This window comes from Chlorocebus sabaeus, chromosome 11 (genome assembly GCF_047675955.1).
Source record: "Chlorocebus sabaeus isolate Y175 chromosome 11, mChlSab1.0.hap1, whole genome shotgun sequence".
Lineage (NCBI taxonomy): Eukaryota > Metazoa > Chordata > Mammalia > Primates > Cercopithecidae > Chlorocebus > Chlorocebus sabaeus.
Window position 1 is genome coordinate 67,586,969 of NC_132914.1, and position 17,155 is coordinate 67,604,123.

Genomic DNA, 17,155 nt, shown 5'->3' on the forward strand with positions numbered 1-17,155 from the left:
GGCTGTACATGACTTAAAATCTACATTTGAGAGTCTGTTTTCTAATGGTTAATCAAAGTGTTTTCATGCTTGCAAATTCATCTTCTACCAGCTTTTATCATCGTGGCATTAAAGTTAAGAATTTGATGTGTTATTAAAACACTTTTCATTTAAGATATTTTATGCAGCCTTCAAACAAAGCCCTGAGGGAATTTGGGAGGAAAAATACAAGAACCGTAGGACAAGTAGGTCATAGAGTGCAGCATCATCAGATGGTGGAATGCAGGGCAGGGCTGTGCGTCAGGAGACTTCATTTCTATCCATAGCTCTCTTCATGACTTAGTGATTGACCTTGGGCTACTTATCAAAGAGCTCTTGCCTCAGTTTCATCTTAGATAAAATGGGGCTAGAAGTCACCGGAAACACATGTAGAATGTATTGTGGAGTTCATAGACTCCACATAGACTATCAAATCTGGGAGACACTTTTCAGTCATTTACTCCAACCCAAAATGAATACCCACCACATAATTTTTTGAAGTATTTTCTGCTCTCTACTTGAACAACTCTTGTGACAGTGGACATCACCTCCTCCTGAAGAAGCCCACTCCATTTTTAAACGTTTTTAGTTGTCAAGAAATTAATCCTGGGGAATACTTAAAATAGGAAAATTCCTAGAGACAAATAGTACATTAAGGTTATCAGGGACTAGGAGAAGAGGAAAGTGGGGAGCTACTGCTCAATGGCTAGAGAGTTTCTGTTTGTTGAGATTTAAAATTTTGGGCCGGGTGCGGTGGCTCACACCTGTAATGCCAGCACTTTGGGGGGCCGAGGCAGGCAGATCAAGAGGTCAGGAGTTCGAGACCAGCCTCACCAACATGGTGAAACCCCGTCTCTACCAAAAATACAGAAATTAGCCAGGTGTGGTGGCACGTGCCTGTAATCCCAGCTACCCAGGAGGCTGAGGCAGGGGAATCGCTTGAACCCAGGAGGTGGAGGTTGCAGTGAGCTGAGATTACACCACTGCACTCCAGCCTGAATGATAGAGCAAGACTCCATCTAAAAAAAAAAAAAAACGTTTTGGAAATAAATGATGTGAATCTAATTAATGCCACTAAATGGTGAGTCTAATTAATGCCACTAAATTGAACACTTTACCACAATTTTTAAAGATTCACCTTAGTTCTGTCATCTCAGTGTGGAGGTAGACCATATTGTCCAAGTTTTACAGAAGAGGCAACAGAGGCTTTAAGATCCCATGGCCAGGGAGGAGGAGTGTCAGGATCTGCACCTGAGTACTTGACCTTCAGACTGTTGGTGTCACCAAGTTCATCATGCCATCACTGTTGGGAACCAATTTGTTCTCATCATTTGGGATGCTTTTCTTACTGTGCCCTGAGCTGGCCAGTCCAGAGGAAGGCAGAACATTTCTACCACCCTTGTTAAATCCAGAGACTAAAACTTAGTTAATGACATGGCATGAGCTTTTTTGGCAACTACAGCACACCATTGATTCATACGGAGCTTACACTTAATTAAACTTGCTCCCCCAACATTTGATTTATACACGCTGCTCTTTATTAAAGCAGGTTCCCCCTATTCTTAAACTGGTGAGATTTGTGTTACATTCAAATATGCAAGAATTTTAAAATGTCTTATGTATTCCTATGCGAATACATCTTGTTGCTTTTGACCGATTGTTCCAGTCTCATGATTATTTTGACTCTTGATTATGGTACCCATCATATTTGTTATATCTTCCATCATAATTCTATGATTTGACTTAAGTGTAAGTCAAAATGGCTTTGGTTTTTCTCATCCAAGTTATCGATAAAAATGCTGAAAAGGACTAGGACATAGACCTATTTCACGGCTGATCGCCCTCTGGCCTTTCATAATAGCCAACACCTGTTTACCATGCTGCCTCTATACCAGAAACTATTTAAATGCTTTTTGCATATTAACTCATTGAATCTGCACGACACCCCTACAAGGCATTGTTAACACAATCTTCATTTTATACATGAGGGACCTGGAGCACAGAGAGGTTAAGCAATATGACCAAATCACATAGCTGGCAAGTGACAGAGCCAGGATTCAAACCTCTTTATTGAGCTTCCAGAGTCCATTCTCTTAACTAGTCTGCTCTAGTGCTGCTAACATGAACCAGGATTCTAGTCCATTCTGGGTTAGGATAACATAAGGGACTGTATTAAATCTAATTAATAAGATTGCTATTATAACATTTTTTAAAGTGTACTGTTGGTGGCAAAATAATCTGAAATGCCAGACCAAAGCATTTGTGCTGTATCTTCTACCAGGAAATTATTTCCCCATTTGTTCACCAAACTCTAATCTCCTGTTCTTTCATGTCTGCTGAAAAGATATTTCGTTTTTGTTTTCCCAGGCAAACTTCAGTTCTCCTTTAATATTACCTCTGTACTTTGTGCAAATGTCCATTGCGTTTTGAAATGGATTTCAACAGTAAGCCAACAACAAACATTTATGAGCACCTAGAGCATATGACAAGCATTATTCTGGGTAATGGGAATATAAACATGGGAAAATGGTGTTCCTGCCTTTGGATTTACAGTTGACTAGTGAGAGCCAACACAAATATGGCCCTGGTCCCTGCTACATCATAGCTATTCTGCAAATATCACATGGCTGAATGGAAGAGAGCTGAGTACCAAGAAAGTCTTTTAAAATGCCCAAATAAACATCTCTAAACTTTTTTGTGCTTTAGATTAAGATTGTTTTTTACCATCATGGCAGTTTCCTTCGTGAAAACATTGGATCCCCAGCCTTTCCTGGTGTGTTTCAGTGAGCTTAGGCTAAATTGCACTGTGGAAACAACCTGAAAATCTCAGGAGTTTATAACAGCCAATGTTTATTTCCTGTCCAGGTCTCTCTTGGGTCGTGTGCAGCTCTCTTCCATGTCATTTTCACTGTGGGACCCCAGATGAAGGAGGGTCACCTATCTGGGACATTAATGCTAGTATCAAGGTGAAAGAACGGAAAACAGGTTCCTTCTGTAGGAATACCTGTGGCTATAATTTTTAGTAATTTTCAAAATCTTTACCATGTTTATTCCACCAATCTGATAGTTATTTACATGTATTTTCTTGAATTTTGAATATCACATGCTACCAGGCTAAAGTTAAGCTGCTGGCACATCTAAGAAAAACTTTAAGATTGACTGATAGGGTCTTTTTCATTACTCAAGTTTTAAGATTCTATTATTGAACTGTAAGTCACCACTTGAACTGTTATGTGTATTTCTATATAGTATTTTTGTTCTCCAAACATATTTGTAATCAATTCATCATTTAGGAAAAGAGCCTCAAAATTAATTTAGCTAATTTTACTTTGCAAAAGCATTTCAAGATCTGTTTAATGCATTTTAACTGAGAGATATAATTGCTTGACAGACTACAACAGAATTGAATGTAAAGCTCTTATTCATGTATTCTTTACTATATAATTTAGGGGTTAGGATGAATGATTCATTGCTAGCCTTGGTAGAAATGCTAGTCTGTTTCTGTTTTCCTACATGCAGTAGCAAAGTACATATATGCTGCTAATTATTTAATTTAAAAAATAACTGGTGTGTAATACACTTTAATGAAACAGGCTTTTAACAATTGGGAATCTTCTAGAATGATGATATAATAACAGAAGGTAGCGCTTTCTTCAGAAAGACACACAGTCTGACTTTCCCTCCACCCATGATACATTTTTCAGAGCCTTTCTCCAGAGCTGCCAAAATAATGGTACAGTACTGATGCTGGAGGTATAGAAAAGAAAGTAAATTGTGGCGATGGGTTGATTTTTCTTCACTGAGGATCTAATTACAGGGAATTGGACTTAACCTAATCAAACAATAACGGCAATTTCCTAAGAGTAAATTAGGGAACAAATTACTGTGAGATGAGTTGCAGAATCTTTTTCAGAGGTTTGGAGAAAAACAGAATGTCTGTTCACCTGTTTGGGCCCACTTAGTATTGGCTTAACCAGGCGCTGGCTGCAGTTCCTAGCATGCTGGGTCTGAAATTGTGACATGTAGGAGCAGCAGCATTGGAGGGCAAAGCACCTCAACAGGGATGGGACAGGTGAGTTGAAGGAACAGGAACTGCTTGTGACCGTTGTTATACACACATCTATCTGGCTGGGCTAGATAGAGATCGATTAAAAGACGAAACAGGAAGAAAAGCAGTAATGACAAAGTGAGTAGTAAATATGATCATTTGTTCTTGGAAATTACCTGAAAATAGTTGGCACAGTCTGTAAAAACACAAGCAAATACACATGCCTGTTTATGCAAATACATCCATGATATTTACAATTTCAAACAAATCTATGTGGCCTTTGGAAAAAACCTCCGTGACATCTAAGATCTTGTTGCCTGCCCCCTACCTTAATTTGCTTAACTGACACTCTATGGCACTGGATTTTCACTTTGTTCTTTGAAGCTGTTTCTTATTCCACTAACATTTACTGAGCTCTCACTTTGAGCTTAGCAGGGTGTGATGCTCTTCTAGGTGTGGGAACACTGGGAAAAAAATCCAGGTTCCTGGGAGTTGAGCAGACTCACTGAGACTACGGACCGTTCTTTATGGGGGCATTTGTGGTTGAGCCATTGGAGACTCAGCTAGCCCGTGTTGCTGTGCCCCACTTCAATTGTCCTATCTAAGAAGCCATCTTGACTTTATATCAAAATTCATGGGGAAAATATTCCTTGACTTCCTTTTAAATGCCATATTTTATCTGTGCACATCATACCCAGGATTGTTGAGATGGTAAGAAGATACATTGACATTTGGGGGGATTCCTTACCCACCTCATTTCCTTGAGAACCAAATTCTAAAGCTCTTGCCAACCTTACAGACACCCAATGGAATCCCTGCTCATAGGCATATTTTGGGCACATCAGTATGTTTGTCATTTTCTCCCTGGAAACAGTTTCTCACACCCACGTTGCAAGTGTGTGATCTGTGATTATATCTCCTGCTCGTTTTCTGTGTCCTCTTTGCCTGGAGCGAGGGCTGAGAACATGATTCAGCTTAGGGAAATAATACAGAATGTGGTTGTTAAAGTGATCTTTCAAAAAGCAGCTTTTTATATGTGTGCAGTCACTATGCTTGGCGTAGCCTATGACTTCATTCACCTGAAACAATGAAGCAGATTCTAGGATTTTAGAATTACGGTCTTGGACAAACCTAGAAGACACCTGCTTTTAGGCCCTTGGATATAATCTTATTTCATTTAAAAGATTTTGAAGATTTTGAGACAAAGGTGCATGCTAACTTTGCTCCATGATTAATCCTTCCAGTGTTTGTTGCCGTCTTGATTTTATATCAAAAACCATGAGGAAGTTGTTTCTTGACCTCGTTTTAAATGCCATATTTCATCTGTGCACATTGTACCCAGGATTGTTGAGATGGCAAGAAGATAAATTGACATTTGGGGGGATTCCTTACCCACCTCATTTCCTTGGAAACCAAATTCTAAAGCTCTTACCAGCCTTATAGACACCCAGTGGAATCACTGCTCATATGCATACTTTGGGTGCATCGGTGATTTTTGCTCACTGTGACTAATCCTTCTAGTGTTTGTAACCTTTCTTATAAGGAGAACTTCTATTTCAACTTTGTTAATTTGGCTTCACAAAGTAAATAAGGGGCACCGTTGTTTCGTCTTAATCAGTGAAGGGAATATGGGATGTCCTGATATAATTAGTGCTTTGATTTTTAGTCCTATCCAGCCCGGGCTTGCTTGAGAAGTCCCGTGTGTACCCCTGTATTATCAGACATGCTGTATCACAACAAGTACCTTTTGATGTTTAAGAATTAATTCCTCTAAGGAATTGTAAAAAAGAAGGATATTTTGAGCGTTAACATCCTAAATCCACATTTCCATTTTCTGAGGATGTTTCCTTAGGACTAGGCATCACTGAGATGGAAAATTCGTTCTGAGAGACTTTCTTTGGAAACAAAATGGCTCACCCTTAAATTTCCCCATTTCTGGATGAAATCTGATTTAATAATGCAGTATTGCTCTTCAAATATGAGAGAAATCATTGTAAGGAAGAATGTGGGTTTTAAAGAATAGAATGGGTTGGATAAATGTTTTTATAAAATAGAAGTGAAAGGATCAGAAATCAGCAGTATCAAAACAACATGAAAAACTGATTAAACCAGGCACTTGTTACCTCTCAGTTTCTCTGTGCAGAAATTCTACCTCAATTTTAAAATTCAGAATTTAAAAACAAGATTCAAAGGGTAGTTAATGAACAAAAACTTTAGGAAAGTCAAACATGGTGTGGCGTAGGATTGGGGCTAAAATGGATATGCAGTTTAGAATTGCTAGTGACTTTGTATCATAAAAGAGCTGAATAAAGAAGAATCAGGAATCTTTGGGCATATCTGATGAAGAATAAAGTTGAAAAGGAGATATCAAAGATGTATTACAAAGACAAAAAGGAAATTCTATAAAAAGTAAGGAGGACTTCCTTAGGGAGGATGGATATTAAAATTGCAAGGTGTTATTAATGCTGTGGTTAGGAACAGCAGGTAGTGGTGGAAGTAGTGGAGATCTAGCTAGGCAAAGGCACAATGTAGGAAAAGGATGAAGGAAAGAGAAGTATTTCATAACGTGTGCTAATCTTTGGGCAGGTATCTTGTATGTAAATGCCCGTCATAAGAGAAACATTGAAAAAATGAAAAAAGTAAATCTGACAACTCAGATTGTAGATCTGAGTTATAAAATAGAATTAATAGAAAACAGTTTATTCCCTAGGTTATTTTTAAATACTTCTGTTGATGATTTAATCCTGAATGACTAACTGGGAAAAGGGATAGGAAACTTGTGCTAGTAAGGAACTGATTACAGCATAGGAGAGTAGTTTATGGTAATGTGGCTGTCTGAATGGTGGCCCCCAAAGATGTCCACACCTTAATCCCCATGGATTTATGTTATTTTACTTTACTACCTTGTTACCTTGTATGATAAAAGGGACTTTGCAGATGTGATAAAGGATTTTGAGATGGGGAAATTACAGTGGATTGCCTGAGTGTGCCCCAAATGCAATCACAGGATACTTATAAGGGAAAGATGAGATCAGAGAGAGTAGTAGCGGATGTGATCAGGGAAACAAGAGATTAGAGTGATGCCAGGGAAGGGGCTGTGAGCCAAAGAATGCAGGAAAGGATGCTGGGAAAGGCAAGGAAACAGATTCTCTCCTAGAACCTCCAGAAGGAACACAGCCCTGCTAACACCTTCATTTTAGTCCAGTGAAACAGATTTCAAACCTCTGACCTTCAGAACTTTAAGAAACTAAATCTGCTGCTTTAAGCTACTAGAGCAGCAATAGGAAATAGATACAGGCGGTAATTTGCAGATAGTTCTAAGTGTAATTGACTTTTACAATGAATATGAGCTTGTCTTGAACTTTGAGCTTTGAAAATACCACAAATTGCCGGGCGCAGTGGCTCACGCCTGTAATCCCAGCACTCTGGGAGGCTGAGGCGGGTGGATCACGAGGTCAGGAGATGGAGACCATCCTGGCTAACACGGTGAAAACCTGTCTCTACTAAAAATACAAAAAATTAGCCAGGCGTGGTGGCGGGCACCTGTAGTCCCAACTATTTGGGAGGCTGAGGCAGGAGAACGGCGTGAACCCAAGAGGCAGAGGTTGCAGTGAGCCAAGATCGTGCCACTGCACTGCACTCCAGCCTGGGTGACATAGCAAGACTCTGTCTCAAAAAAAAAAAACAAAAACGTTAAAAGGTTCTGGTTCTGTATCATATTCTTTGGGTTGTCAAATTCATTTCTTCAAGGTTGGAAAAATTGGACTAGATTTGAAGTCACCTATGCTGTGTAGGGTTTTATAGAAAACTGCTTCCCAGCTGGGTATGGTGGCTCATACCTGTAGTCCCAGCACTTTGGGAGCCCAAAGTTGGAGGATCACTTGAGTTCAGGAGTTCGAGACTGGCCTGGGCAACATAATGAGATCCCGTCTCTACAAAAAATTGTAAAACTTAGCTGAGTGTGATGGTGTGCACCTGTAGTCCCGGCTAGTAGGGAGGCTGAGGTGAGAGGATCGCTTGAGCCCAGGAGGTTAAGCACTCCAGCCTGGGCGACAGACTGAGACCTTGTCTCAAAAAAGAAAAAAAAAAAAAACACTTTTCCCATACATACCCTCATTTGATCTTCTTAATGAGGGTTTTATTTCCCATTTTACAAATGAGGAAACTTCAAGGTTTTTTTTGTTTTGTTTTTGTTTTTTGAATGAAGGTATTCTTCTAGAGCATTCATGGTTTGTGTTTATACAGTTAAGGTTCTGATCCGTCTGGATTTTTTTGTATGTGTGGGGAGAATAAAACGGGGAGCCGCTGTTTTTTTCTCCAAATGGCCTGTGTTGTCCCAACACAGTTTATTGAATCAGTAATTCATCTTTCCTATGCGAATTTAAAATGTTGAACTTTCATATCAAATTTGGAACTACAAAGTAGGTTAACAAGGTGAGAACTATTATAAGAATAATCTCTCAAATAGAAGAATGTAGATGTCTTCTTGTCTCCAGTTTGTTTATGCTTAAACCTTAAGTTTAAATGTTTGGGCAGAAAACACTTACAGTCCTCTATGAAATAAATAACTTGGTAAGTCAGAGAAACCACAAACCAAATTACTCTGAAGAACAGTAATTCTTAAAGAAAACCTCACAGGAATTCTGGAACAAGGAACATCAGAAATCCTGCACTTCTGATGAAATCAATGAATTAAAAGTCCTACTCTCTGATGTGGAGATAACCTGTAACTGATCCAGGTTCCTGAGCAGCTCAAGGAGGTCGATGGAAGAGGAAAAGGATTTAATGTAAATTTAATGCAGTTTCTTAGATCTGATCTTAGAGAATATCTAACTAGGCTGAAAATTCTCTTTCCATTATATTTTCAATGGAAGAACAACAAAGGATTTTAATAAAGCCTTTTTATGCCAAGCTGACTTTAGAATAAAATTCATTCACTGACTTCCTTTTTTAAAAAAGACAGAAAGTCCTAAGCGTCCTTCTGGTTTGCAAGTCTTGACGATTACCCCTCTTTATTTCTGAGAACTCAGGAAGCATCTCCAGCAGGGGTTATCCTTAATAGACCCCTGATCTCAGGGTTTTAAGAATCACATTGGAAAAACCAACAGATGGATAAAAAATAATTACCACACAGTGTGAGTAAAACCTTTTAAAACGTCGATTACTCTGGGAGCACAGAGCGGCGACGGTTTCCCCAGGCCTCTACTTTGGGAGACTTGGTTGGGACAGTTACTTGACTGGGCTGCATCTGAAGGGACAGTCATCTTAATCAGTAGGAAAATATTTGCCAAACCCAGCTACCATAAGAATTTAATGCTGTTAAATGATAGTTTGTGGGATAAGTCTGAGGTATACCTTCTATTTGTAGTCCTAATCATGAGTCTAGTGTTACTGAATTATTTTTTTCCTTGCTGTACCTGAGATGCATATATAACACTTCATTGCTCCAAAATAATGTACCTGCCAGTTTTCTGGATATCCTGCCAAAACTGAATGCAAATTTTTCTCTCCAAAACCTGCAAGTCTGGGGCTTGATTTAATTTTCTCCATGAAGAATAGGCAAGCTTGATGAGCAGCAACTCTTGTACAATTAAACGTTACTACATCAAATTAACCTACTTTGAGAAAACAGCTAAGGAAAATGTAAGGCTGTTTATAACATTCATACATCTATAGTCAGCCTTTCATTCATAGATAGGAAGCATCCGTGGAGCTAACCATAATCTTGATATGGTTAATACCTCCCTAGCCTGTTTTTGTTTGGTTTTTTTTAGAGAAAGTCTCAGTCTGTCACCCAGGCTGGAGTGCCATGGCGCAGTCTTGGCTCACTGCAGGCCCACTGCAGCCTCAACCTCCTAGGCTCAAGCGATACTTCCACCTCAGCCCCCAAATAGCCGAGATTACAGGCATATGCCACCATGCCCATCTAATTTTTTTTATATTTTGTAGAGACAGGGTCTCCCTATGTTGCCCAGGCTGTTCTTGATCTGGGCTCAAACAGTCCTCCCTCCTTGGCCTCCCAAAGTGCTGGGATTACAGGCATGAACCACTGTGCATGGCCACTTCCCAAGCTTTTAAAAGCCCTTATCACAGTATTATTGCTAGACCCCAGTGGGCAAAAATTGGCTCATGGTACTATAGGGGACAACAACAAACAAACAAAAAACTTTTCCTTTACCTTTTCAGGTTTAGTGGCTGGGGCCTGTGAATTAAACTGACAAAAGATAACCAGAGAAAAAGCATACACTTTTTATCACTGTTAATATTTTTATGAGCACAGGGCTTCACAGTAGTACATAAGAAGTGTTTAGACTCAGGGCTTGTCTACCTAACTTAGAAGGGAAGAGGGAGAGGAAGAAAAGTTTCCTATGGGAAGGACAAATTGGTTTTTAGGAGGACAAGTTAGTGATGTTTTTCTTCGTGAGTATTAGTGGTCTTTCTGTCTTCCTCAGGGCCACAAAATTCCCCTGGAGAAGGGATTTACAGTAGCCTCAAATCTCAGAAGCTGCTGCTTTTAGTCAGATAAGAGAAGATCCAAGAAAGCTTTGTTTAGCACTTGTTGAATCTAAAATGTCTTCAGCTTAAAATAATCTTGTAACCAATGCTGGAGTTCTGAGTGGATCCCCATAACAGAGCAGTTCAACATAAAGAATACTGCAAAGGTGAGCCGAGATCGCACCCCTGCAGTCCAGCCTGGGTGACAGAGCAAGACTCCGTCTCAGAAAACAAAAAGAATACTGCAAAGGCTGGGTGCAGTGGGTCATGCCTGTAATCCTAGCACTTTGGGAGGCAGAGACGGGCGGATCACGAGGTCAGGAGATCGAGACCATCCTGGCTAACACGGTGAAATCCCGTCTCTACTAAATATACAAAAAATTAGCCAGGCGTAGTGGTGGGCGCATGTATTCACAGCTACTTGGGAGGCTGAGGCAGGAGAATGGCGTGAACCCGGGAGGTGGAGCTTGCAGTGAGCCGAGATCGCGCCACTGCACTCCAGCCTGGATGACAGAGCAAGACTCCGTCTCAAAAAGAAAAAAAGAAAATGACTTGAACATAAGTATCAATTAGGCAGTTTGAGAAATAACTAAGTAGCATTGCGTTTCATATTTCATTTTTTTATCTGTTAGAACTTTACACAAGCTTCTTAAACTGAAGTGCACATAAGAACTATCCCAGAGCTTCTCCAAAATGCAGATTTCTGGATCCCACAAACTCACATGCTAATTATAGTAAATCAAGGGTTGAAAACCAGGAAACTGCACTTCAACAAGCACTGTTAAGTGATTCAAATTTGAGAAAAGCTGGCTTAAGGGTAAATAAATAGTACAATTTTAAAAATCTTACAGACAGGGTTTCAAATCGTGTCGTTATTTTAAATAATCCTGGGGAAACCAATCTTTCTTTACCTCAGTTTCTTCCATTATAAAATGAAAATTAAAAATTACTTGAGCAAAGGGTCATTTGAAGGATCAAATGAGTCTGAATGTCCTACCACAGCACCTGGAGGGTAGAAAGCACGTAATAAATGCTGACTGTCATTATTATCACCACATATTTTCAAACCCTGACTCAAGGGTAGTGCCAATGCTTAGGGAAGTTTTTCTGTGGGTGCCCACAGTATTTCCTCTTCTTTTGTAGCCCTGACCCAGGGCTTAAAAGTGCTTTTCCTTAGTGTTCCTGCATACTCCAAGAGAAATCTCTTGCTTACTTTTTTGAAGTCCCTAGATATAGAGTAGTTACCCCTTTTTTGCTTATTGTCTACATATTCTTGTCACCATCCTGGTTTTATGACGTCAGATCTCATGATGCTATTTATCCAGTTTGCCACATGTGGCAAACAGTGATTATTTATAAAGAAATTACAGTTCATTCCCTACCATATAATTATGGCAAATTGAATTCTAAGCCCAAACCCCTTTGCAAATAGTTTTTGGCTAAACAATCTGAAAACTGCCTGCCCGATAAAATTGGAGGAAACTGAGACAGGGGAGTGCCTTCAATGAAGGCACTACAAGCCCAGTTTGAATGGGCTAGACTTTAATTAGAACACAAGAAGCAATTTAGAGATAATCTCACTAAATCAAAAAACTGAATGATGAGCGTGAGCATTACTGTGCAGTTAAATGTTTTTCCTGTTGAAGGAGATTATGGGGTACCTTAGAGCTGTAGGAAGTAGAAACGGACATGAATTATTTTTAAAGAAATGTCTACATTTATATTTAACATTTCCACCTCAAAGAACACTTTTGAAGGGATTACAAATTCAGGATGGCTAACTCAGAGGGACTGATGTCGTTTTGTCACTTAAGATATTAAGGTTTTACTCCAAGCACTCTGGTAGGAGGTAGAATGCCAAGAAGTTTCTGAATAAAACAAATATCTGGGTCCAGCATTTTCCAGTTATTATTTTTCTCTCCTCCTCTTCTTTTTACTCACATTCTTTTTTGGTACATGTTCTTCAAACTGTGTTTCAGAAAATATGTATGATTCCCACCACTGTCATCTGGGCTATTTTTCTGGCTCAATTGCACAATATTGTGAAAGCATTCAACATCAGTTAAGAATGACTGGAGTATGAATACAAACGAGGATCCACGCTGAAGCATTTTACTAGAAAATTAGTTGCAAAAACATATTACTTATGGAAATTACATGCACATTTATTAAAATAATGTTTTAAAAAATCCAAGTTCTTTTTTTTAACACCATAACCATTTTTTTTTTTCTTTTGGAGGCAGGGTCTCACTCTTCACCCAAGCTGGAGTGCAGTGGCTTGATCATGGCTCACTGCAGCCTCGACCTCCTGAGCTCAAGAGATCCTCCCACTTCAGCCTCCCAAGTACCTAGGTCTACAGGCATGTAGTTTTTTGTAGAGACAGGATTTCGCTATGTTGCCCAGGTTGGTCTTGAACTCCTGGTCTCAAGCAGTCTGCCTACGTCTGTCTCCCAAAGTGCTGTGATTACAGGCATGAGCCACTGTGCCCAGCCATCTTAACCATTTTAAAATGTACACTTCAGTGATACTAAGTAAAATTCACATTCTTGTGCACCCTTAGCCATTTTGATGAAGAATTTAAGACTCATTTTTGTATCAGTGGATTATGGAGGATCATAACAGTCCACAGAAAGAAGGAAAGAGCATCCTGAGAGACAGCTTTTACCTTCCCTCACACACTTAGGGAGAGGTTTCTGACAGCTATGAGCACTGTACCTGGGAAAAGAATCATGGCAGTGCTGGGATGGGGGTTTCAGACTCTTAAATATGATTCTGGCTATCCTGTGTCCTGACTCTTTAGACCTCAGCTTTGACTTTTTTAGACTTCAATCATGAAGTTTCTTGAAAATTTTCATGGATAATAAGGCTGCAAGTAACATCTATTTGTAGAATAGCAGCAATGACAATGTCATAGCCCTAATGGGCCTTACAGAAGAAAAGAATATATACATCAATATATACACATATACTAATGGTAGCACAAGTCTTGGAGATAATTTAATGCTATAGGAATTCCAAAAAAAGGCACAGTTTCTGAAAGCTGGGATGATTGTTGCCTAATTGTTAAAATGACTCTGCATTTACTTAATATAAATTTTAATTGAAATACTATGAAATAAAACATCAATAGAAATCTTGTATTATGTGCAAAATTTGAAATTACACTGTGCATCAAAGGAAAAAATGCAAGGATTTTGTAATTTCAAAGCCAGTCTGTAAAACTATTTATGTTAATGGCACATGATAGCTCCACTATAAGTAAAAAGAAATATTCAATGCCCTTTGTCAATCTTCAGGGAAAACGGGTTCTGAATGATGAGAGCTGTGACTAATGAGTGATTTTCAGGAATGTATTTCTGTGTTAGATGCACTATTCTTGTGCTCTGAAGGCTTTGATGTTCTTAAGGGCAGTTGGACTCATTATTCTGCATTATTTTCATTTTTTTCTGGAGGAAACATAGCTACTCTAGTGTAACACGGCAAACCTTGTGGATGAAATGGAAATGTCTTACAAAATGTAAACCTCTTGTATTAAAAAGTTAAATTCCTGCCAGGTGCGGTGGCTCACGCCTGTAATCCCAGTGCTTTGGGAGGCCAAGGCTGGCGGATCATGAGGTCAGGATATCTAGACCATTCTGGCTAACACGGTGAAACCCTGTCTCTACTAAAAATGCAAAAAAAAATTAGCCAGGCATGGTGGTGGGCGCCGGCAGTCCCAGCTACTCAGGAGGCTGAGGCAGAGATTGCAGTTAACTGAGATGGCGCCACTGCACTCCAGCCTGGGTGAGAGAACGAGACTCCATCTCAAAAAAATAAAATAAAATTTCTTCCAGGATCTCTTTCTAATGGCCAAAGATTAGAGATCATGGCTTGTGGAGCACATCTCATCTTCACTTTCTGTGAATGGGACCAATGCAGGAATTGGAAAATAGAGCCTCACATTGACAAGACAGAAATCTATTGCTAGGACTTCGCGAGATTTATCAAGAAAGTGGTCAGTGTTTTAAATGATGGCTAATTTCACCCAGAAGCATGGGAAAAGGCATTCATTCAGCCATTGTCTGCTTATTAATAAAAACCTCTAGTTTACATCGTGAAGCCAAGTTGCCCTGACAGTGACACCAGCTGTCTTTCTGACTGAATTCAAGCAGTGGCTTTAACTGGCCTTTTTTTTTTTTTTTTTCTGAATTAAGATCACTGGGGCCACACCTGTGAGCTAAGGTCTAGTTCTGATGTATTGGAGAATGCTCACCCATCATTAATTTTTTGACTGATTCGAACTCCTTGACCAGTGGACATCAGAGGATGAATGAGAAAGTAGAATACATTAAGTAACTTAGAATGAAGGAAAATCATAGCATAAGAAATACACTTTTGACGTTTTGTAACATGTAAATTATATTATAATTAATGTGTAAATTTGCACCAATTACGTGACTCAAGAGCTCAAAACTTTCTGTAATGGGTTTGAAGCACAAAAATACAGTGTTTATAGTCAGAGGGCAGCCTTTACTTTCAGTAATGGTTATTCCCTATGGGCTGGAAAGCAAATTTGGCTTTAGGTTGTAAAGAGTTTTCCAGTGCCAAGGCATTTGACTGCCCTTTTTTTCTTATTCTCCGTTATCTTGCAGACCAGACGACGTGCTTCTGCATCGCACTCATGATGAGATTGTCCTCCTGCATTGCTTCCTCTGGCCCCTGGTGACATTTGTGGTGGGCGTTCTCATTGTGGTCCTGACCATCTGTGCCAAGAGCTTGGCGGTCAAGGCGGAAGCCATGAAGAAGCGCAAGTTCTCTTAAAGGGGGAGGAGGCTTGTGGAAAGCAAAGCACAGAAGCTGTACTCATCGGCACGCGTCCACCTGCGGAACCCGTGTTTCCTGGCGCAGGAGATGGACAGGGCCACGACAGGGCTCTGAGAGGCTCATCCCTCAGTGGCAACAGAAACAGGCACAACTGGAAGACTTAGAACCTCAAAGCTTGTATTCCATCTGCTGTAGCAGTGGCTAAAGGGTCAAGCTCTTAGCTGTATGGAGTAACTATTTCAGAAAACCCTATAAGAAGTTCATTTTCTTTCGAAAGTAACAGTATATTATTTGTACAGTGTAGTATACAAACCATTATGATTTATGCTACTTAAAAATATTAAAATAGAGTGATCTGTGTTATTTTCTATTTCCTTTTTTATGCTTAGAACACCAGGGTTTAAAAAAAAGAAAAGGTGAGGACATCTGGGTTTCATTTGCTTCTGCTAGGTTAAACTTTTACTTGACAACAAGGATTCCTGCTGAAGTCTGAACCTTACTGTGTAACCCTCAGTTTCCACTATTAAAGAGTATCTTTTGACGTCTGCTTGGAAAACGAATAGTACACTGGTAACTCAGTCTCCAGTCACCTCTGTGTCTCTTAAGCAAGACATTCTAAAAGATTGGGAAAACATCCTCCAACACCTGCCTTTGCCTAACCATTATTTTTCACCAGATTACTTCTTAAGAGAGGGAGGTGATTCTGAAGAAGGTTTCTATCTCAAAAAGCACTGGGCTTCTTTATTCATCTGTTCTTGTTGTTTTTGATGGATTTTTAAAAATTTATGTGCAATACAATATACACGATGTGAAGGACACTCTTCAGCTTAGTGAAATGCTGTTTTCTTTTTTTTTTTTTTGTAGGTCGGAAACAAACATCAAAATCAGTTCAAGCATTTTGTTTTTTTTTTTCTTTGTCCTTGCCTTGATGTTATGAATATTAAAACAGGAGGATTGCTGCCATTGTTCAGTTTGCTTGGACAAACCTGGAGATGCAACCCAGCTCACATCATTGCTACTGATGAGCTTTCTGTGCCTTTATCAAAAGTTTATTGAGAAGACCATATTTCTTTGTATCTGTTTATAAACTCAAATTCCAAGTATCAAATCGCAGGTCTCAGTGAACATCAAACCTACTTACTACACAGAATCAAACCTTTGTTTAGGTGAGATGTACATCATTAGTGGAGGAACAACTGACAACATAATTTCGTTTTGTTTTCTTGTGATACTCTTCAGACATGCTTCTATTAGAATAAAGGTAAACTGGAATGTAGACAAGTTCCCCTCAGTTATTTCCATGGGGCTGTAAAATATATATATGGAATGATGGTTTCCTGACTTTTAGTCCACATACCAATGTTTTCTTTTTTTCTTTTTTTTTCTTTTTTCTTTTTTTTTTTTTTTTTTGAGATGGTGTCTCGCTCTGTCGCCAGGCTGGAGTGCAGTGGCGCGATCTTGGCTCACTGCAATCTCTGCCTCCTAGGTTCAAGTCATTCCCCTGCCTCAGCCTCCCAAGTAACTGGGACTACAGGCATGCACCACCACACCTGGTTAATTTTTTGTATTTTAGTAAAGATGGGGTTTCACCATGTTGGCCAGAATGGTCTAGATCTCCTGACCTTGTGATCTGCCCACCTTGGCCTCCCAAAGTGCTGGGATTATAGGCCAGTGTTTTCTTAATCTTAGAATGTGAGTAACTGAAAATCATAGTCTGTGGAAAGGTGTTGAATTGAGTATAATCTTCTGTTTATTTTTGTGTTTTGTTTTTTAACAGATGGGGGTCTTGC

At 39.4% G+C, this 17,155-nt stretch overlaps 1 protein-coding gene across 1 annotated transcript in view; it reads left to right on the top strand.

Annotated features, from left to right (window-relative positions):
- Positions 1-16,641, top strand: part of KCNMB4 (potassium calcium-activated channel subfamily M regulatory beta subunit 4) — a 64,307-nt gene extending 47,666 nt beyond the window's left edge. The window contains exon 3 of the mRNA XM_008004010.3: positions 15,194-16,641. Within this exon, the coding sequence (XP_008002201.1) occupies positions 15,194-15,362 (169 nt within the window). The 3' untranslated portion in view covers positions 15,363-16,641. The remainder of the gene's footprint in view (positions 1-15,193) is intronic.
- The last annotated feature ends 514 nt before the right edge of the window (positions 16,642-17,155 follow it).